Below are 22,836 nucleotides of genomic sequence, written 5' to 3'. Positions count from 1 at the left end.
AAGGCAAAATCTTATATCTAATTTAGTTTTTCTGTCATTAATTAGAATGAACCCTTTACAGAATTTGTTTTATTTCTCTTTTTTTCCCCTTTCCATCCTGCATAGATCTCCTTTGAGTTGGCTGAATATACCGCTAATGTGGACGGCGTAGGTACGCTTCGTCTCTTGGACGCCGTGAAGACGTGCGGCCTGACCAACACCGTGAAATTCTACCAGGCCTCGACCAGCGAGCTGTTCGGCAAAGTTCAGGAGATCCCTCAGACGGAAACCACGCCCTTCTACCCTCGCTCACCTTACGGTAATACACAAACACTAATGTACACCATGTACTGTTCATCCATGTGGAAACACACTCATGGATTACCTAACATTTTCTACCTTGCGCCATTCGTCAAAACCATTGCGTATGGCCATGTACGGGAACAGAGATTGCCTGATTCACTTTCTCCTTGTGAACGTGTGTGTGTGTGTAAGTGCAATAGAGGGTTGCTTCAGTGCTCAGGCAGCGTTCGAGCTCTCCACACACCCCGAGGCCAAAACGTTTGACTGAAGACTGGAGTGGCTCTCACGTTAACAAAGACACCTTTATATCCACGGCACTCAGCACACACTTTCAATGCGCGCACGCACACGCACACGCACACGCACACACACACACACACACACACACACACACACACACACACACACACACACACACACACACACACACACACACACACACACACACACACACACAGGCTGTACACAGGCTGTACACGTGTGAGAGCGATCAGGTTTCGTGTTGTCTGTTGTCTAAATGCTCTCTTCACTGACACTTTCCCCATCTGTCAGCACTCAATATGTGAGGCTGACATGGGAGGCGCATACCATCATGCGGAGGGCTGCTCCTCTATTAATTAGACTTGGGGCAGGCGGGAGTTTCCATGGTGACCTCCCTTCACCTCCAGTGTACATCCTGACCTACGGCTTAATCAACGGGCGCCTCCCTTTAGCTTTCTATGGTATTCCCCTTCATCACAGCAGAAGGGAGGAGGAGGAAGATGATGAGGGGAGAACTTTTTGTACAAGCCTGCTTTCGGTCAATCAGCAGGAGTCTGCAGTACACGTTCCTGATGTCGAAATGTGATCTGCGATACCGCTGTGTTCAACTCTGACACGTAGTGTAGTCTCTTAAAGGGCCTTTCTGCATATTTTTTCTCTCTGTTTCTCTTACATTGTCAATAAAGTTATGTTTCTTGATTGAGGGGAAAAAAGGACCACGTCAGTGAAGTCAAAAGAAGACTGTTGGTTTGATGTCAGTGACATCTCTTTACTTTTCTGATACTAATATGCTTCTGTCACTCTATTTATTTCCCCTTTCTTCTCAGGTGCTGCCAAGCTCTACGCTTATTGGATCGTGGTGAACTTTAGAGAGGCCTACAACATGTTTGCTGTCAACGGGATCCTCTTTAACCATGAGAGCCCGAGGAGAGGTGAGCTTACAGCATGCATACTCTTATTTTAAAGGGGCCCTATTATGCACATGTTCAGGTTTATATTTCTATTTGGTTTCTCTACTTTGACATTTTTACATGCTTTACTGTTTAGAAAGCTCTTTATTTTTCTCATACTGCTCTTTTTACCCTCTGTCTGAAACCAGAGACCAGTCTGCTCTGATTGGTTAATTTGTCAGCTCTGTTGTGATTGGCCCACCGCTTAGAGTTGTCCAGTTCCTTAGCCTACCACTTACAATTTGTTGGAGCGCTAGCCAATAGAAACGCGAGTATTGCGTAGTGATGTAACTTGTTTATGGAAGTAAACAAAGGAGTCTAATATAGGGGTTTCAGGCAGCGGGGGAGTGTACACAGGATTTGGCTTGGGTATAATAATTTGACCACAACACAAATAAAGTTTGAAAAAGGCTTAATATTTGTGATCAAATGTTTGTCAATATGTAAAAATCTTAATATACACCTTATGTTTAGGGAAAAGAAAAGCATATACATTTACAATCATAAAAGTCACTTAACATCATCACATTAAGCATTTACAAAGCATACAGTAAACGATCTATCAATGAAACCAAAAAATGTGTCATAATTTAACATTGTTCTATGAAAACAGTCATCTCAGGATGCATGTTAACAATTTAGAAGTTAATAATCCCCTAAACTTTCGTGGTTTTTATAAGACGGGCTACTGATTAACTATATTGCCAGTAAGGAAGGACTATATATTATACAGGACACATTTTTGTAAAGTTTAAATTACATTGTGAAATATGACGACATTTAGCCTGCTCAACAGGCTGAACCTAGCATAAGCAGTAACAGAGGGTAAACTATTGTTGGGTCGTGTACAAATATTAAATTACATGCTCTATATAAAGACATATTCCTTCAGCAGGTTTCTCTACTACTTGACACACACTCACACGCATTCTGACACATAAAGAGTGTGTTGTGGTCACATTTTTAATATGTGCTCTGAGCCCCGAGGGTCGCAGGCGCTGGTTTAACCCGATTTACACGCCACCGCGACCCAAAATGAATACCACATGACTGAAACCCCCAGCGCTGCGCTCAGGTCAGACGCTCAGGTGTTTATGATTTATCCCCTAATGAAGGCCCCGGCCACGACCCCGGCCGAGGTCGGGGGTCAGCCAGTAAACCCTAATGGGTTACCTCAGATAGATAGGTGTGGGAACTGGTGCAGTTTACAGCCAGCTCAGCAAAGATGGCGCGGTCCCCCTTAAGGTCTTGTAATGGAGGAGTACTTGAGTCGGACTGGGAGTGATGTGCGATGCAGAAAAGAGTCCAAAGACCGCAATGGATAAGTAGCATTGTAACAATTTGTCAGTCAACAGAAAATGAATCCCAAACAATAAAAATAATTGGTCAATTGCTCATTTATCAAGCAAAATTTACCTAAATTGTCTGGTTCCAAAACATTTTATTTGCTGATTAGCCATCTTTGTGAATATATTATCTTTGAGATAATGTCTTTTGACAACTGGTCTAACCAAAATAAGATTTGGACAATGTCACTTTGTATTATACACTTTGTTCAATCACTTTATAGTCTTAATAATAAATTGGTTGATCAAAAAAGTACTCTTATTAGTGTTATTGATCATGAAAATAATCATTAGTTGCAGTTCTATAGATAACCAGGCGGATTGAGTGACCTTGTGAAACTGTGAAATCAGAGATGCTTTTGACATTTAACACAAGTACACACACTAGCCTTATAAGGGCACAGTTCTCTGCTCGCTCGATAACAAGTCCTTAGCCTTTTAATCTTTGGGCAGCTTTCCATTCGGTCTACGCTCACTCCTCTCTTTCTTCGACCTCCTTCTTCCACAGTCAGCTTTTCTGCAGCAGGCCTTTGGGTTTACTTCTGCCACTTCTATTCTCAGAGTTATGGCTGTTGTTGCTCATAAAGCAGGAACACTGTGCTGTGATGTGGCCAGATGTCCCACTGCTGCCTTGCACAACCCAGTGTGGCGCTTGTGTTGGCTGGATTGGCCCGTGTTTATCCAGGCCCCCGGGGTCCGCCATGACCCTGCCTCTGCCGCACTCGGGGCATTTGGCCATGTACTCCTTTAGATGAGAGCAATTGTACGCTTGTACTGTACATTGTGTAAGTGTCAGGTTTTGCTGTACATTAGACAGTGTGAGATATATTACTACTGTGCTCGTACTAAACAGAGAGAATACTGGTTCAACTGCCAAACATACCTTTAATCTAAATGACGGCACCATTGGTTTTGAGTTAACAGCTATTGTAAAATAGAGCTGTTGCATGTTATACTTATTTGAACCATTTAGTATGTTTTACCTTCACACCAGAAAAGGGTACAAATTCAAAGGGAGGCATATTATTTTCATTGTTGATATAATCAAGCAGTTGTTTTTGCGATGATAGTGGGACACACTAAATGTATTTCTGGTATTTTTTTTATTACTGAATAACAGTTAGAGAACACATTTAAGAAGTCAGCAGTTCAAACCCTCCCAGCACAATAACACTAAACCAAAAACTCCCCGAATACATCTTTAAATTCACACTTCTTCTTTGATTTCAAAGCGAATTGGGTTACATTTCTCCCCAAAATAAAAAAGCAATGACATCACTTGAGAAACTTACTGCAGATCAGCAGAGGCAGAGGTAATGTTGTCCCTGTGTGTTAATGCATTTGTAAAAGAGAGATATCGGTTTTTTTATTATTAACTGTGTACTGCCCCTTCCATTTGCTTTTGAGCATCTCTTGTACCTCTGAATAATAAGTCATATATAGGGAGAAGGTCCATGATGTCAGTTGTCTTGACTCAACCACTTTCCCATCCTTACTTCCCACACATAGGAAACGCTGTGAAGTCATTGTCCCAGGGTGACTTGGCTGTGTTGGACTGTGTTTGGGAAACAAATAGATGTTTGCCTCATTGAGGGAGTTTTCCATTTAAGAAAAAACTCACTGGGTCCTGCTGTTAAGTGTCTGCCAAAGTCACCTTCCAGTGGCCAATCATGTCCATGGCGCACTGTAACGTGGCATGGTGTGTCACATAGGACGGTCTGGTGGCAGCTGGGAATGTTTAAAGAGGAATGAGTAAACCTTTACACCAGTTTCCTCTCAGACTTACGGTCTTTCTAGGATGACTTAATCCCAGCAGCAATGCACTTCTGGTTTCTCTTACACTTCTCGTACACACCTGACTGTTCAACCAATAAACAGTCAATCTCCATTGTTCTACGCGAAAGGAAATCGGAATCGGGCGGTTGTGATGAAAACATATCCCGGTGGAAATCCAGCGTGATGCAAAGCAAACAGAAGCCTACATCTGCTGGCCGATTCACACCGCAGCTAGCTCCTTTCTGCTTAACCTAGTTGTTAGCCATAACAAACAGCCCTCACACTGACTCTGAAGAGGGGGATTAGCAATAGCATTGGTGCTAAATAGACTCCATATTGCTTTGACATATGAGACAGTGTAATAATCCACAGTCTCTTGGCAAGAGTGATCGGCAGTGAAACCTGTGCAAATAACCAGTTCATATATTTATTTGGTCGTCACATTCAACAAACATACAGCACCTGAAAGTCCCCCAACAGTCCAATTGTCACCTAGGAAAACCAAGTATCATTTATATTTATTAACAGTGTGTTGATCTAAGTCAATGCAGTAAATCAGCAGAGTAACAGGTTTTGTGTATCTACTGTTGCTGCTACTGACCAGCTCCAGTTGTAGGCTAATCCCATGGTTTATTTGGGGAAGTCCCATCCATCTCTCCACCCTGAGAGCTCTGTGGTTCACGCTTGGCAGTATAGAATAATATACTGTTATGTTAGGAGAGAAGACCGGTTAGCATTGGGGAAGTTAGAATAGCACTGCCAAAGTCAATGCTGCCCCCTCAAATACTCACACGTACAGCCGTTGAGCCGCTACATGCCTTAGCTTCATCTTTCTGCTTTCGTTGAAGTTGAGCCCAAAAGGTCAGATCGCATGATAGATTTGTAAAGGATATGTTTTCCATTTATTGGAGAGATTATTTACGAAGGAAATCATCAAATAGGAATGACTCGGTCAGAGGGCGTCGAGGGGATTTGAAAGCATCTTGGACGAAGGAACTCTGCTTTGATCGGGCACTTTTAGTTTTTTGGTTTGTCGGGTGTTGATGAGAAAAAGGCTGAGTGAGAGCAGTCTAAACCTCAGCTGAACTGTGGACAGGTGAAGACGAGCAGAGCTGACAATGGAGTTATCGCCTCCACCCCTTCCCTCCACTTTGTGTCACTTGGCCAAAAAAGGTGTTCACTCCGCCTCATCTTACCTTGGTTTCTGACATGTTCCGTGGCCGTTTAGGTTTCTATCTTCACTCATCCCACTGCCGCCCTCAGATCTGTTTGTTGTCCCAGATCACCATGGTATCCAAGAATCTTGTTGACTGAGTGCTTGCTTGCTCAACTTTTGCAAGTACTTGTTAGAAGCTGATCAAACCCCAAAATGTTGCCCTACAATCATTTAGTTGATCTACCGGAATTTATGAAACACAATTACATCTTTGTTTTTGTTACTATTAGGGTGAAACTTTCTGTCTCACTCTCGGTTCTGAAATGCGGAGGTGGTGCCGTCAGTGCTCCAGCTCAAGAAAAACATGTATCATCTACTCCCTTGTCAATCTCCATACCTTCCCTTTCTTTCCCCATAGATTTGCACACCCCTGTACTGTCTATCTATTTAGTTTTATCTCACCCCAACAAAAAAAAATCTTTGTCTTCGCAATCCTCCAGCCCCATTCCTACCCTCCTTGCATCACATTTTTTCTCCATGTACCCTCCCTGTCAGCTGAGTCATCCCAGAACGAGTGCAACAGTATGTCAGGTGTGAATAGACGCTGTGTTGGCGGAGCTGAGCTTATGACCTCTTTTGGATGTAATGCAAATATTCTCCTTTCGTCGAGGCTTCAGAAATCAATCAGAACGCCAATTATGCAATAACGGTGATGGCAGACACTGACATGTCTTTGGCCTTGGTGGAATTTGGCCAATCCTCGACCAGGAGAATATTCCTCCTGCAGAATCACTCAGTGCTCCTGCAAGTCAGGTATTTTGTTAATAAATCGGTACCGATAAAGGAGATGGGTATAATATGAGGTCACAATCATTTTGATGTACAGCGTCAACCTCAAACCCTGAAAAGCGTTGGGGAGGAGATGGAAATTAAAGGTTGCATTTTCCACTACAAATCTACCACAAAGCCTTTCACTCCCCTAGGCAGTTGGTCAAAGACAGAGAAGGATAATGGGATTCACAGTTCTGGTTAAATTCCAAAACAGGTGTGTGTTGAGGTAACCAAAGGGTTTTTGTTACAGCGCTGTGGCAATCAAATAAAATGTTGGCAATTTCTTTTTAACCAGCTTGTGGCCAGTTCAGACAAGCTCACAACAGAATATCTGAACTCTGAAAAAGTTGTAATGAATGTTTTAGTTTATGAAGAGTAGGCGATCCAAGCTCTATTTTTAGAATGTGGCTCATTAAAGTGGTCTGTCATTCCACATTTTTATGAAGAAAATTGAGAAATCACTAGCATCCTGCAAATCAACTCGGAGCGTTGTAAAGGAAAACATACCCCAGGTCTAAAGTTGGAAGAGGAGACTGGGCTTATGGGAAGTAGATGTTCAAGCTGTGTAAGTGTGACATATAAAATCAACTCGATACAGTCAAGACTTGACTTGGCTACATTTTTCAGTTTTTCCAGAGCTGATGTGCCATATTGCTGAGTCATGACTGCATAGTACAGTATGTCTTCAAAATAAATTTAACAGGAGAGGGATTTGAATAAATCACAAATGAATCTGAATTAGCATTGCACATAAATACACTTGCAGACGGTAATATAGATGAGTGTGAGTCAGACATCTTGAGGTCTGAGTTCATACAGTAAGGGCTGGGCCGTCACACAGTGTGAAGGCAGACTTCATAAGTCACCTTTCTTTAGCAGCATGGTTTTAACAACACAATCTATTGAATAACCAACGCAAGTCTGTCCAAAATCCCCTCAAACCTACAATCCCCACTGTGACTCCTCCAGACCCGAGCCCCCAGCTGACAGCTCCAGTCCCCATCCTGTCTGGGCCCACATGGCCTGGCTCTGGATGGGATACATCTCCGCAAATGTCCCCTCTTTCACCCTCCCCCTTCTCTCTTTACCCCCCAAACCTTAGTCCAACTGTGCCAAAGAAGCCAGTGTGTTACGCTTTTCCTGTCGCTCCTCTGGCCAAGAAATGGAAAAACGTATGACGTAAAAAAAAAAGAACGAAATGAAACGGTTAAGTGAGAAAGAGGGGGAGAAAAATAGATGGAGTGTCCATTTCTGGCATGGGTTTTGCTGTCTGCTCAGTTTTCACGGCCCATGGTTTTATTAGACTTTCCGCCGGGGTATGGGCAAGGTTAAACGTCCACCGCTGCCCCGTTTGGGCTCGAAACCTCCTGTCAGCCTGCCTCCAACCCCTCCTCCTGGCTGTCCTGCGGTGCCGCTGCCAGTAAAGGAAACACATTAACACCCGGGCCAGTAACAGAGCAGGCTTTGTCCACAGCCAGGCAGGCTGGTCCATTAGGCCCACGCTCTGGTCCACACCGCACCAATTAGGGCAGGCAGGGAGCAGAGCCACTCAAAACAGAGGTGTGAGCTTTACAAGGAAACTACAGGTGTGCTTGGGGGGAAATAATGGACTTTATTACTGATTGGGTGTGCTGTACTCTACTGTATCCCTCTGCCACCTTTTTAAGGGCCAACATGGCTCTGCACAGTTTTGACAACCTGTGTTTAACCTGCAAACTTGAGTTTCCCTTGGATGTTGGATCAAATCAAACCCCTGCCTTGCAATTTACTGTAGTTACCGATCTGGGCTCTTGTTACATTTAATTGCCCTACTGGGTCCTAATAAAGAATATATTTTACAGAGCCGCAATTAATGACAAATTGTTCAATCTTTAATTATTTATGCTGAATCTTTAAAGCCAACAATGTAAAAAACGATATTAAGAAGGAACTGTCTATCAGAAGTTTTCAAACCAAATGTGTCGACAATAAAATAACGTGCTTTCAGACTAACAATCCAAAAATCCCAAATAATGTATTTACAATGACAGAAATCAAATTGTATGGAACACAAAAGAGAACAAACATTGCTTATTGCAAAAAGAATGTGTTCAATAGAACTTACTCATGCTACAATTTGTATAGTAGTAAGCACTGACATTTAAGAGGATAACACATCACATGTTGAGATATTTGCCTGTTTGAAGAGATAATTAGTTATTTAAAAAGCATTCCAGCAAGCGGAAGCTGAGCAAACTAAAAATACTAAAAATACTTTTTTTTCAACTCCCATACTGCAACATATCATCTTATCATTGGACTTCCCTAACATGGTTGAAATCCCCTTGTTAAAACTGCTATCCCTAAGATTGTAACGCAGACTCTCATTAAAAAGTCCAAGTGAAAACAACCCTGGGTAAGGGGGTGGTTTTCTTGAAAAAGTTGTTCCACAGAAAACATTATTCAACTTTTTGGCTCAGTATAGTATTCATTCTACATGACTAGGTAACTGATGTTAATGTGTAAAATCTGTGGAGTTCCCCTTTTAAAATAGTTGTCGATTAAGTGTCTGTCCATTGACTAATTGCTTAATTGTTTGAGCACCCGTTATATGAAGTGTGAATGATGTTAGTTCATGTGTGTGCAGCTGCATGGTGTATTGCTGCCTGAGTGAAAGGCTGACAATCACGGATGTGTCAGTGGCAGATGAATAATTGTTGCTTAACATTTGACTGTAGTTGGCAAGAGCAATGGTGCCTGCCAGAACAAATGACCTGCCAGGTTAGAGAAAGGGCCCGAGGGCCAGATGAGACAATAATGCAAATACAGGACAAGTCTGACATCGGAGGGGGTTTCCATCCACAATTCATCTACGCTTCATAAACACATGCTATTTCCTAATTAAGGTGTCAACAGTTCTAATTCTGATTTGGAGATTGGACCACCTAGAGCCTTATTTAAACTTTATTAACTCCAACTCAACATGGCCACAAAGCAGCGTTGACAAGAGGGCCATGAGCCCTGCTACCAACACACAACATGCTGTGTTTTCTCAAATAAGCGTGTCTAACCTTCTCTGGTCTGTTTTAGCTCAGTCTGCCCAGGGCTGTCGCTTTCCTATGAAATAATTACTACAAATTTGGTGCATTCGCATGATTGGGTTCATGGGATTTTCCTGTGTCTAAATGGAGGCTCTGCTCCATGTCAGGGCAACAGTGATACAGTGTCGAGACAGAGCCGGGGTATTATGGACTGGATTGGCGCAGAGCTAAAAGGCAACATTCATCTCAGGCACGATGAGTTTGAAAAAAACATGTATGAGCTCCTAAGAGGTCTCGAAAAAAGGTTCACGCAAGGTTGTGGGAGATTTATATACAGCAGAGATGTTGTTTGGGATAAAAATAGCCAACTCTTTGATGAAAGCTTCAAGCTTTCCTTTGAAATGACATATTCCCACATATCTGCCATTTTGAACACAAGGCAGAAGACCCTAGCCAGGGATAAGCCCCTCAAGCTATAATAAGCGGTTCAACTAAGACAGTGGCAGTATTAGACATGACACCCTGATATTTAGTGTTGATTTCCACCAGCTTAATATGTGTTTGGTTTGGAGAACTGATCCATTTATTCGCAGGCCTGTTGCAGGAAAAGAGAACATAACACCGGCCCTACTGTAAGTGTCCCGCCAAAACACCCAAAAGCTTCTCGAAACCTTCTAGTGGCACAGACATATTCATTACAGGCTCATTTATTTTCCAATAGACAATATCGCCACGTGGAACACCGCTAGGCGATCTGGCAGATGAAGTCTGTCAATTCAGTGATTCTGGACTGGACCCTGCTCCGGCTGAGCCAGGGTGGTCCCGTTTGGTTGTCATTTTTCTTTGGCACTTCCATGTTGCTTTTTTTGGTGTAGACTGACTGATGCTCTGAGGTTTATCTTGGCGTCCAGCCCAGATTTGACACTGAAACAGTGAATTACAGAGGAAAATGAGAGAGAAGGAATCTAAAAGGATCTAGTGGCTGTAATGTGAGGTGGTAAAGAATTGATTTGACTCTGGCTAAAGAGGAGTTGGAGCAGTAGCGGTTTGGACATCTCTCTATGTGTGCGTGTGGTGAAAGAGTTTGGTAGTGATCTCCTAACTCCATCTTCCATGCAAAGACCTCATTTTCACTTATCTGCTCTTTGTCTCTGTGTTGGATCGAGATAAACCTCTGTTATATTTATATCCCGTGTAAACTGTGATTGAATTCAGAAGATGCTAACATAGCATTTTTAATGTATGTGTTTCAGGTTCAAACTTTGTGACGCGTAAGATCAGCCGTTCTGTGGCAAAGATTCACCTCGGCCAACTGGAGTGCTTCTGCCTGGGCAACCTGGACTCCAAGAGGGACTGGGGCCACGCCAAAGACTATGTGGAGGTAAAACACACACGATCATAACCGCACACCAGCCTAAAGAAATAGACAGACCATGAGTGCACCGCTTCAGGGTTGAACAGGGTTCAAATGTGAACATAGCATTAACAGGGCATGTTTTCCCAGATCGTTTGAGTCCGAAATATGCGATCTGCATGAAGCCTCCTATGATTCTCTGCCAAAAAAGAAACGGAGAAAGAAAGGGGGAGCGAGAGAAGAAAAGAGGGCTTCATGCTGTGAGACCACGGACTGCACTCTGGTTTCCCACAACTCACCCATGTCCCAGATCCCTTCAGGCCCCCATCATCTTTTTCCCCGAACGCCCGCAGAAATAAGAAAGATATTAAAGGGAACGCCGCGTCCTGGGGACGATGACAGAAATATAGTGTTTGTGTTAACGTAATGGTGCCAGCAGCAAGCAGGGAATGGAGTGTGGAGATGAAACGAAACAGTGGGGTCGCAACGTCCAGGAGCAGACGGAGCTGTGTTTCTGAATGTGTGTAGGGAAGCGCACATTCCTATGTGTGTGTGATACGTTAAACGTAACACACGTAACACGTGTGTCTGGCTGTTGAGATGAAAGACTCAACGGGGTTGCCATGTCTGACAGCAGACCCCTCACAGTGGACCGTGTTTTTATTAGGAGGTGATGGTGGCGGGGGGCGCTCTTTGAGATGGGAGCAGAACTTGGGTTTAACTGCAGATCGCAGTGTGGGGTCTCTGCGTCAGTGCAGGGCGGTGGTGGATCACGCCGTGAAGGCGGGTCACAGAGGCGTCAGCGAAGCAGTCACTGCCTGATATGGGAAGACCTCAGATCAATCATATCCGATCCTAACCACAATGAATAATATTTGCCTCGTGGTTGGAAGTCGGACTTGAATTGTATTCACTAAAATGGGACCACAATAAGTCTGTTTTTTTTTTTTAAATAATCGCTTTGTGGAATAATATTTTGCAGTCCAACAAATGGACAAAATAAAGGATGATGCACTATATGTCGTAATATATGAAGGTCAACCAAACAGGCCACCACTTCTAAGTTGACTAACCGAGAAACATCAATGAAAAGTTGTTGAGATTCAAATTCCCAGTAAAGGCATGGCTCACCCACCTGAGCCTGAGATGATAATATGTCTGTAGGATTTTACTTATTTAACGTACAAAAATGATTTACAAGTGAAAAAAAAAGAGACCTAGAGTTTTAAGCTGTCCCACATGGCGATCCGTTGCTACAGTAAATGCCTGTACAGTATTGGCTGTTTGTGGTAAGTGGCAAATTGACTTTTGTATAGTGCTTTTCCAGCCTTCGGATTAGGGAATACCCTACAATGAGTGCACATCATTTGAAAGCCTGTAGCAAGCAAGCTTTTTCTTTGATTAAAAAGAAACAACAAATCACGAGAATGAATGAAACTGAAACTATCAATATATACCGTACTGCTGCCTTTACATTCCCTCTAGCTTCTCTCTCCTCCATACTTGCCAGTAGGTTAATAGTAAGCGTAAAATAGTAATGATGTTTGTTTTGAGAAATATTGAGGTTGTCATAAAATCAACATTCAAACTGTATATTTACAGTTGGTAATAAACAACTTCCAGTGGCTCTGCCCACTTGGCTACTGTGTTTGTAAGTCTGGTTGTTTGGTCACATTCAGCATCCGGTTATATTTGTCTGACTGACCAATTGTGTACTTACATGTTGGGTGAGCAACCCTGTTGCCTGTTTTCCGTATTTATGTGTGTGTGTGTGTGTGTGTGTGTGTGTGTGTGTGTGTGTGTGCACCCGCCTGTCCTGGGCACCCTGGCTTGAGACGCCCCAGGTTTCCTGTGGGAATGGCAGACATTCCAGTTCTGGTGAATCAGCACCTCCTCGCTGTGTGTCTCCAGTTTCGTAAGAGCGGATTTCGGGGAAGCCAAACAGAAGCCCTAGGTGCTGAGGGGAACTGATTTGGAAGAAGGGGGAGAAGATGAAGGCAGGAGGGAAACAGACGCGTGTTTGTGGGAAGTTTGTACATTATGCATAAATGAACCATCCCTCTCGCTGAAAGTGGACCCCACCCTGCAGACCATCAAAGGCCACGACTGTCACCACCACCCTCTCCCTCCGTCTCACTTCCAAATATCCGTCCGGCCAGCGTCAGCACTGTGTTACCATGGCGAAACCAAACAACTTGCAATTTGTAAACAGAACCATGTGTGTCTGCTTTAGGCTGACAACTGCTTTTCCTCCCTGCCTCCCTCTCTCCCGCTCCCTCTCCTCACCCCACCCAGGACAGGGAAATTGCTTGTAATTGACTGTGGATGGATTGCGGGTGGCAGGAGGGGCGTGCTGTGTGTCTGCTCTAACGACGTCTGAAGGCGTGCGGCTGGCTGGGCATCGTCTCCGCCGTGTATCGGGTGTCTGAGACCTGAAGCTGCCCGGCTACTCTCAATGGAGTCCTTCTGTTATTATGTTATTATGGAATAGATGCCGGGAGCTTAGGTATAAAATCGCCAGATAAATTAATTTAAATCCCCCTGATCTCAATTTCCTTAAAAGGGGTTCAGCTCTGGACTTTTCCAGTTTGGTGATGGGGTTTGAGACATTTGGCTGTCCCTTTTTTCCCTTTTGACTGCGGTTTTCTGGGATTTGGTGATACAGAAAATATTTCTGAATCAAGCCATGTCAAGGAGAATCCCGTAATCACTCGCTAGAGACGATCGGAGCAGATAGAGATGTAGGAGTAGTCCTCCCTCCTCCATCCTCTTAGCCTGTGCCCTCGCCCTGAGTTGGCCAATGGTGGGCACAGCTATTTCGACCCCCCTTCCCACACACCACCTCCTCCTCCTATGTCTGCAGAGAGCCATTTCCTGTGCAGAGAACAGGGTAGGCTGGGAGGGAGCAGGAGCAGACGTCGGCCTGGTGTTTTTGGCCCTCTCTCTTCCCCCAGGCTCCATCCTGCCTCACTTTCTCTGTCTATTTGTCGGTTTCCTCTCCCGCCTTTTTTATAATTCTCCATGTTCCTCCCACCACCACTTAACCTTTTACTCTTTGATGCCTCCTGAAAAGCTGCGTCACTCGACCAGTGCTCCACCAAACTGTCGCTCCTTGTCGTCCGGCCCTCGCTCGGTGAGCAGTTACCACCCAGTTACCAGATATTTCCCTCTGACATCTAATAACCGGCTCTTATTTTTCCCCTGACTGGAATTGGTGTCGCTGTTCTCGTTTGCTGGAAGGGTAGAAACTGTTGCCAGATGAGATGTGGCTGACCCGCTGACACACGGTCCTGACAACTCGCTCTCGTCTTGTTCTCATATTTATTTTCAAAATATAATTACCTGTGAAATTCTGGGCATTGGTAGGTGTCTCCTTGCAGTCTTCAGGTGTGTGTGTGTGGCGGTAGCTGTCTGATTCCTGGCATTGTCTGAAGGCAGCGAGGTGACAGGACAGCCCTGATGGTGTAATTTTTCACCCCCTTTATTTTTCTTATCCCCTTTTTTTTCTCTTTACTGCTGCAGCTGCCTCTCTGTGCAGTAATGGTTACAGATGAGGCTAATTTGCCAATCAGAGCGCAGATCAGGGCCAATCACAGATGATTGATGAGAGCGCCGGGCCATTCATCCCATGTTTTTGGCCTTGGAGGTGACAGCAGGGGCAGGCTTCAGGACTTGGTACAGTACACTAGACATGAACGTCTACATTTAGAACAGACTGCATAAGCGCTGCAAAAGGGCCTCACTATCTTTCTTAGTCCTTTTGACAAGGTGTTAGATGTGGTGGATGCTGGATAAAAGGCTGTGGAGATCAGACATTTTCTTTTAATGGGAGTGTTTTAGCTTGAAAAACTTGATGTTTTTACATGGCTCTTTGCTAGTTAAAAAAAAACGGATCAGAGATTTGAAGTTCATGTGAACTTAACAACTCCAAGTCTTCTACTTATTTGGAAATAAGGGGAACAAAGCAGAGCTGATATAACTTGCTAAAAAGGCCCTAACTAAAGATTGTGTCAATTATATTGAAAAAGGAATACCCACTTAATATATAAAATGTGAGAAAGAGAACATTTTCTGGAACACTTGTTAGAAAGGTGGTTGGAGTAGAGGCCATATAACTCCAACATCAGAGGTTCAATTCTAGCATAAGGACCTGTTTTGCGTGCCATACCCCTCTCTCCCTCTTCCCCATTTCAGAATCAGAAATCCTTTATTTGTCCTGCAACAGGGAATGCATGGTATTACAACAGCAAACGTACAGTGCAGATAAATGTAAAAGGAGTAGACTTACATATAATATATTAAAAAGTAGGAACATGTTATTAATAAGAGAACACCATAAGTAAAAAACAAATAATTTCTTCACTGACCTATATCTCTGGCAAATGAATAGACATGGTGACTTCTTCAAATATCTTGTTTGGTCAGACCAACCATCTAAAACCAAAGGTATTCAGTTTATAACTGTTGAAGATCCTGGGAACCAGCATATCTATACATTGGAGTGACTGGACTAGAGAACTTGCCAAAACCAAACAAATTTGATTATGAAAATTGTGACTAATTGTTGCAGCTCCAATTAAGAAATTCAAAATCTACTGAACTAACAACGCACAACATAGGCTAAATATGTTTAACTGATCACACTTATACAACAGATATCATGTCAGCTGGGGATTTTATGCGCGTAGTTTGGGCTCTTGTTTTACATTTGGGAAAAGCTACCTTGTATACCATTTGATTTCACCAATAATGATGAGCTATCTTTTGCATTTTGGCATTGAAACTTGTGAAGGCACTTCGCTGTGTTCTAGAGGGCGCTGTACCCTTGCTTGGTGTGTGTGTGTGTGTGTGTGTGTGTGTGTGTGTGTGTGTGTGTGTGTGTGTGTGTGTGTGTGTGTGTGTGTGTGTGTGTGTGTGTGTGTGTGTGTGTGTGTGTGTGTGTGTGTGTGTGTGTGTGTGTGTGTGTGTGTGTGTGTGTGTGTGCATGCGTGTGTGTCACATGCCTGGATCTTTACAGTGGTTCAGGGAGCTGATAAATACCTTTGACCGCTCTGTAAGGTTTAATAAACACAGCTGGAGTAGTAAAGAGCTAAAATGGGAGCTAATAGAGTACAGGAGAGGGCGCATTAGGTTTCATCACCAAAAACCTCCTGACTACAACTAAACAACACCACTGATGGCCCAACACACCCATGCTGACATTATCATACAGTCCTGTGTGTGTGTGCACATTCTCATGGAGTGTAGATCATTTAAGGAGAGAGGCACTGTCAGTTGTTGACAGCATCCCACACAAGCAGGATGAGTAAACGTCAGCAGCTGTAGGTGTGTGTGTGTTTAGTGACATTAATTGCAGGTGAAATTCGACCCATGGCCTTTTCAGCAGCTTAATAAACTGGGGTTTGCCCCCCTGTGGCTCAGAGCAATAAAAGCTTACTGAACCTACAGCAACCTCACGCACACACGCGCGTATATTTACACCTACAGTACAGCACATGATGACATAACAAAAACATAAAGGATTTATATCTGATCCAAGGTCTGAATACTTTAATTGGTCCATGGAGCCTTTAAAGGATGTCCTTTTTAAATATGGGCTCAACCGAAGACATTTCTTACAGTATCAACAGTAATTAATTGTAGTTTTTGGATTTGGAGTGCCAAGAGATCCTCTTGCAAGAAGGACAGTAGAAAAAACATCCAGTGATATAAAATCCAGAGGACATTATAAAGGAATTATTTTGTGTTTTTTCTCACTAATTAAAAGTGTCTCTTGTGAATTGTAGTTATTTTTTTCAAAGCTTATTAGCTATGTTTTTTTGTTTACATTGTTGGTAGATGGAATGATTTTGCACAAGCATATAACAGTAATGCTTTTATTATAAAGAAACAATTATTTGGGATAACGTTCAGTTTTCACCTAAACATAATACTTTACCCTCTTTTAAGCTACAATGTCTTGAAAGATTTAAACTGCAATGTGTGCTTATTCAACTGGTCAATGGTAACTTTTGTGTCAGTAAATCACTTAATTTCTCTCTTTTCATTCTACTTTTGCATAATTTGAATGTAAGCTATCACCACACATATGGCTCGATTTTCTGCTTTGACACTCAGTTGAGTTGTTGTTGATCTAGTCATGACAAACAAAGGGGAGTTGCACTTCGCACAGTAAAGATGCGTAGGAGGTCTGTCGATAAGAATAATGAATCGGGTTAGAGACTAGGAATAGATCTCCTCTCTTGCCCCATCTCTGTTCGGATTCTAAATCATTGGACATGAGGTGAGTATTTACCGTGGCATCGTACCAAAGTCATATAGCAGAGATACGGAGGATTTTCACAGTCCAGATAATCCGAGCTGAGGGAAGATAAATGGAGGAAGGTTGTGTAAAAGTGACTCCCTCTCGCTGCTCTAACAATAGTGGAAGAGATAACAGACAGATCCATGACAGCACAGACTCTAGGGTTTTGTAAAGGGGCCACGGTAGGGTTTAAAGCTTTACAGACTGAAACCCGACCCAGAAGTGTCCTCAATATTGGGGTGAGATTCAGGGGTTTTTCAGGGAACAGCTTTCTTATTTTCCCCTCAGTTTGCGTCCTTTTTTTCCTCCCTACCACTTCGGTTTCTTCCTAGTCAGCTTTAGCCGTAAAGCACTTGTCTGTGAGAATTGATCAAAGGTAAAATTGGCAAGGACATGAGGAGTTTTATATGAATACAATCTGTTTCTATATCAATGAAACCACAACTATTTAAATAATCTTCTAAACAAAGGAGGACTGTAATTATTAGCTGTTACATCACCATTTCTTGCCAAGGCGAAACCCTAGTTTGGTTTTTTCTTTTATATTTTGCATGCTTCACCTCTTCACAACTCAACCTTCTGCTGTCCATGGACAAGATGAGTTGATAAAGGATGGATTCATCCTGGAGACACTGGAAAAATACATGTAATGGACGGATCATTAATTGGGACCATATGAAAGATAACAAATTGCAATATTACGTTTGCTCTTTTTAAACAATCAACTTTGAGAATTATCATTGAAAAGATATTTGAGAAATTCCCATTTCAAGTTGAAAATGAACTTTTAATATACATTTTCGGGCCAACAGTGAGTCTTTGATGTGCCTGCGAAAAACAAAAAGTGGTAATACAATCTCTCAAGCAAGATTGTGCAAGCTCCAGAAATGCTACTACATGGATTTCTTCTCTAATCTTTTTTCTTGTTGGTTAAACCAGATGTTGTTTGTCTGTCCTCCAATCGCTCTTTTGCGTTTTGGTTCTCATTCTTCTCTCAAATGTCTCTGAATTATTTAGTTTGAAGTGCTTCACAACTGTATACCCAATCTTATTGTTCAGTGTTTGTGATCGTGTTCACTTACCATCCCAAAAATGACGCGATGAGCACTCATTATCCCACTTTTCCAGCAGTAGGCCGTGAAGATGATTACGTTTGACACATGTAATAGCTATATTTTCCTGTTTCGAGGCTGTTTCACCCCATAAAGAATTGGAAGTCAAGAACCTATAAAAATACCGTAAAAAAAAAAGTCTCCTCTCTCCAGTTAAGGAACGACTTTTGGAAGTTCTAAGGCAAATGTATGTCAGGATTAATACTTTTTTACTGCGGTATTGATTGTGAGTGCAAATCATGTTCAAATGATTGGCACCAAACATCTTCAGTACACTTAAAGTAGGCACGCCAATGACTCTTTCTGCCTGATGGAGGCCAAAACACCTGGGTGGTGTATGTTTTTGTCTTTTCAAATAGAGGGTATGTCCAGCTGGATGCCTTTGATGGCTGTGGTATGAGGATTGTCTTTCTCTTGTTTTCTTTTTTGAATGAGTACAAAGTCCTTCATGTTGGAAAGAACGTTTTGGACCCGTTGGAACCTACTTTACAGTACAATATTTTCCCTGTATTTTATTGAATGCCTTAATATAAGGAGTATGTCTTTATAATAGCAAAAATAAGAGGAATTCATGCGATACTGAGATTTAATGGTATTACAAGAATATTCTGTATTTTTTGCCAAGTTTTTATCGTGTGTGTTTTATGTGTGTGTGCTCCGGAGGCAGCAGCCGCAGCTGGCCGTCTCTCTCAGTGTGACAGGCCTAAGCTCTCTCCTGCTGGGTTGAGGATGAAAGCAGATGCTCTCCTTCTTCTTCTTCTTCTTCTTCTTCTTCTTCTCAAGATCTGTTTTTCTCTCCTTTTTCCCCTCGCCGCCTAGTGTAACTAGAGTCCTCAGCTTTCATATGAAGCCCGCAGGATAGTTTGCACCCCGGAGTCCTGCAGAAAGCAAAGACACAGATACAGAGACTGACTGGACGATGGTTAGCTAGACAAAGTGACATTTTTGTCAATAAAGACACACGGATGTATGAGAGACAAAAGAGAACAAAATATGAATTACCCAAATTGTTTTATACGCGGGAAACTATTTCAAAGGTACTTCATGTACAACATTGACACCATAAACCCTGTTGTCTGCTGTCATAAAACGTTCTAATTCTCCCAATGCCAATTTTAGCTTTGAGTGTATTTGTTTTGAAAACCAAGAAGCAGGCGATGAGGCAACAACAGTTCTTACAACAAGAAAACTGTGGTTTGTTTCTCTTTTATTGAAATTGGTCCATTATGAAGCTGATATCTCCAAAAACAAACCATTGTTTTTTTTTTGTAACTTTGCAAGTAAAAGAGTTTTGGTACTGATACGAACCCCAATTCCCCCCTATTACCTTACTTTGAACTAAGTATAAGTACAAATATATACATTCTTACATTACACTACTTGATCTAATTGAGGGAATATCTGATAAAAGAATGTATATCAAAGCCAACAGATGGACTACTAACTTAAGAACACTTCCGTGTAAAGTACCCAACAACAACAACGGTCTAATCCAATATCCAGTAAATATAATCGGAGGCAGCCAGTGACTGTGCAACACTTTTCCCACCAGGAATGAATGCTTTATTGTTTTAAACACGCACACTGATTTAACAGCGCTGTATTTTTGTGGCTTATTTCAGTTGTCTTGATTTAAAACAGGAAACAAAGGCCATAGAGTTTATTGTCCTGCGGTTTAGTGCTGTGTTTGACAGGTTAGTGTGGGTGTAGGGTGAAAACAAACACACACACACACACACACACACACACACACACACACACACACACACACACACACACACACACACACACACACACACACACACACACACACACACACACACACACACACACACACACACACACACACACACACACACACACACACAGCACTAGAGAATCATACCTCCCACCTGGTCGGGGGAACAGAGCAGGATTGGAGGAGCAGGGAAATGGATGGGCTGATGGCTCCAGAGGGGGTAGGTGGTGGGGGTCTCGGCACCCTGCTGGGGGTTTAACAGGTCGGGGCAGGAGGGATGGTGTCAGCTGGTGGGGGAGAGTGGGTAGTGGTGAAAGAGGGGACAATTTAGGGCAGAAAGAGTCGATCGACTTTCCAAAAATATTTGTAAAGTAATAACTTTACATTTCAAGACAGCTTCTGTTCTCCGTGTAGCGCCTGCATGTATTTAAATGCTACTCAGCAAAATATAAATGAACACTTGAATATTTCCTTCAAATTCAATCATTGTAATTTCTTTCATTAAAGTAATTGATAGTAACAGTTTTTTATGAAAATGTTAGGCATTATTAATCATCCAAAATCAATCTTTTATTTTCAAGACAAATCAAATCAAAGACAATCAATTTTCTTATTCTTTCTTGAATAATTAAATCTCTCTATCAACATATGCTATATTAATCTTTAATCTTTCATTCTATAACTTTTATTCAGTTTTGTATCTCTGGTTTTCCTAATACCTAATATATTAATACTTCATCAAATATGATTTTCTATAAAACCAGTTTCTTGAAAGTTTGATGTTTGAGTGAACAGAGTTAGGGTTTGGTTTAGATTACTCATTCAGACAACCAATGCCATTTTTTGGACTTGGCCATTTTCAACGCTTTGTACATATTTCAGTTCATACCAAGTATTGATTGGATACCTAGCCTCAAGCCAACTGAGCTTTATTGAATCTAATTAATTTGCCGTGAACAGAAAGACAGTAACAGTAGGTGGAGGACCCACAGCTGCTCTGTGACGCGGAGACCCTCCCTGATTTGGGAGCACAAGTGTTAGAGGCACCCTAATGCAATAATCCCTCCCAGCGTGTGTGTGTACTTGTGTGTGTGTGTGTGTGTGTGTGTACTTGTGTGTTTGTTCTACAGAAAATGCTGAGCTTCAGGGAGTATCAGGGAGTGAAGTGAAGCCTTCAGTGGTCCATCGGACAGGACTGATGTTTAGAGCAGACAGGGTGGGGGTCAGCGTATTTTAATTGTGCGAGGAGTCTGGCCGGCTCTTTGGGACTGGAATGTGTGTGACCTTCTCTCCCGCTCCTTCACACTCCCTTCACTCGCTCTCCGTGTGTCTCTCGCTCCGGCAGACAGTCGAGGGGCTCGTGGGAAGATTCCCCGACTAGACTCTGGAGTGTCGAAACGGAGCCAAATATCACAAGAGCTCAGTCACAGTCTCAGCTCTTTTTTACTCTCTCACAGCTCTCTCCCTCTCCATTACATGTGTGTGTGACTGTCTGAACTCTTTTGATACTGTGATAGGGAGTGGGACTTGGGAACTTCGATATTACCAGAAATCTCCCATCATGCACATCTGAAAAATCATTGTTTGCATCTGTTGTGTGATTTTTGTTTCGTGCTTTAGGAACAAAGGCTCATCTCGGGTGTCAGATTTACCACAGAAACCTTTATTAAGATAATCTAAAGTTGTTTAAATAAACTTTTAAACAAACTTAAAAGACAGCACTTTAATATAGCTTGTCGGCTTTTGCTCCCCAAATATATTTGAATAAAAATCATTGCGAAACATTTCTAATTACTATTTGCACCAACAACAAAATATGTATTTACATTTAAATCAACAAAGCTCTGATTTTCACCACTTTAGGCCTCAATTGTGTTGTATTGATAGATCATTTGTACATTCATTTATTAACTTAAACCTGTTCTTTTTTGGACCTTAGGCTATTGTTTTCCCCATTATCTTTTTGTATTGTGGTTCCTTTTCCCAAGCTCTTGGTAGTTCTATATTAAAGTCCCATTTTAAGATTATTGATATCATTATTATAATATATACTTGTACATTTCACCAGTATCACAGACTAAAACTCCATAATGAAAGAATAAACTGTTGCTCTTCACTGAGTGCTACCTACCTTTGTAGAACAGCCTCATTTAAAAGCTAATTGTGATTTGTCTATGAGCTGAACACAACTCCAGGTAGAGATATGGAATGTTTTAGATCCAGGCATGATGTTCCCGCCAGGCCCACTGAGAGCTTCCTGTAGTCTATTGAGCGTGGCAGAAACAGCATCCCAACCAGTCCACTTCAAACACGCCTGATGGCTTTAATGGAATGGAAACATTTGTTGGGTCACAGCACTGAAAGCCTGTTTTCCCTCATCGCACAACCAAATGGCTTCCTCGTGTTGTCTGTTTTTTATTAGACTTATAGTAGATCCACATTCACTCAGGCTTCCGATATTACACCGGCTGTATGTCCCCGTATGGCACTCAGACAAAACATTTGTTGTTACACTTGTAGCATTGACACGTGTTTGCAATACTTCGCTGGGCCTGGTCACAACAAGTCACAGTTCAAAATACTTAAGATTAAAACACACATATTTTCATATAATTCAGACGAGCTTGTGCACATGTACAGCGAGGTAGGAGCCCTGTATATAATTGGTGAAGAAATGCTGTTGCGAGGTGTCTGTGTGATGGAGGA

General features: G+C 42.4%; 1 protein-coding gene across 1 annotated transcript in view; it reads left to right on the top strand.

Moving 5' to 3' along the window:
• Positions 1-22,836, top strand: part of gmds (GDP-mannose 4,6-dehydratase) — a 222,721-nt gene that overhangs the window by 84,311 nt on the left and 115,574 nt on the right. Inside the window, exons 5-7 of the mRNA XM_034081682.2 lie at positions 106-298; positions 1,371-1,475; positions 10,876-11,003. Coding sequence (XP_033937573.1) covers positions 106-298; positions 1,371-1,475; positions 10,876-11,003 — 426 coding nt within the window. The remainder of the gene's footprint in view (positions 1-105; positions 299-1,370; positions 1,476-10,875; positions 11,004-22,836) is intronic.

The sequence above is a fragment of the Pseudochaenichthys georgianus genome, chromosome 4, assembly GCF_902827115.2.
Source record: "Pseudochaenichthys georgianus chromosome 4, fPseGeo1.2, whole genome shotgun sequence".
In the NCBI taxonomy this organism is placed as follows: Eukaryota; Metazoa; Chordata; class Actinopteri; order Perciformes; family Channichthyidae; genus Pseudochaenichthys; species Pseudochaenichthys georgianus.
This window is presented reverse-complemented; position numbering and strand designations above follow the sequence as displayed.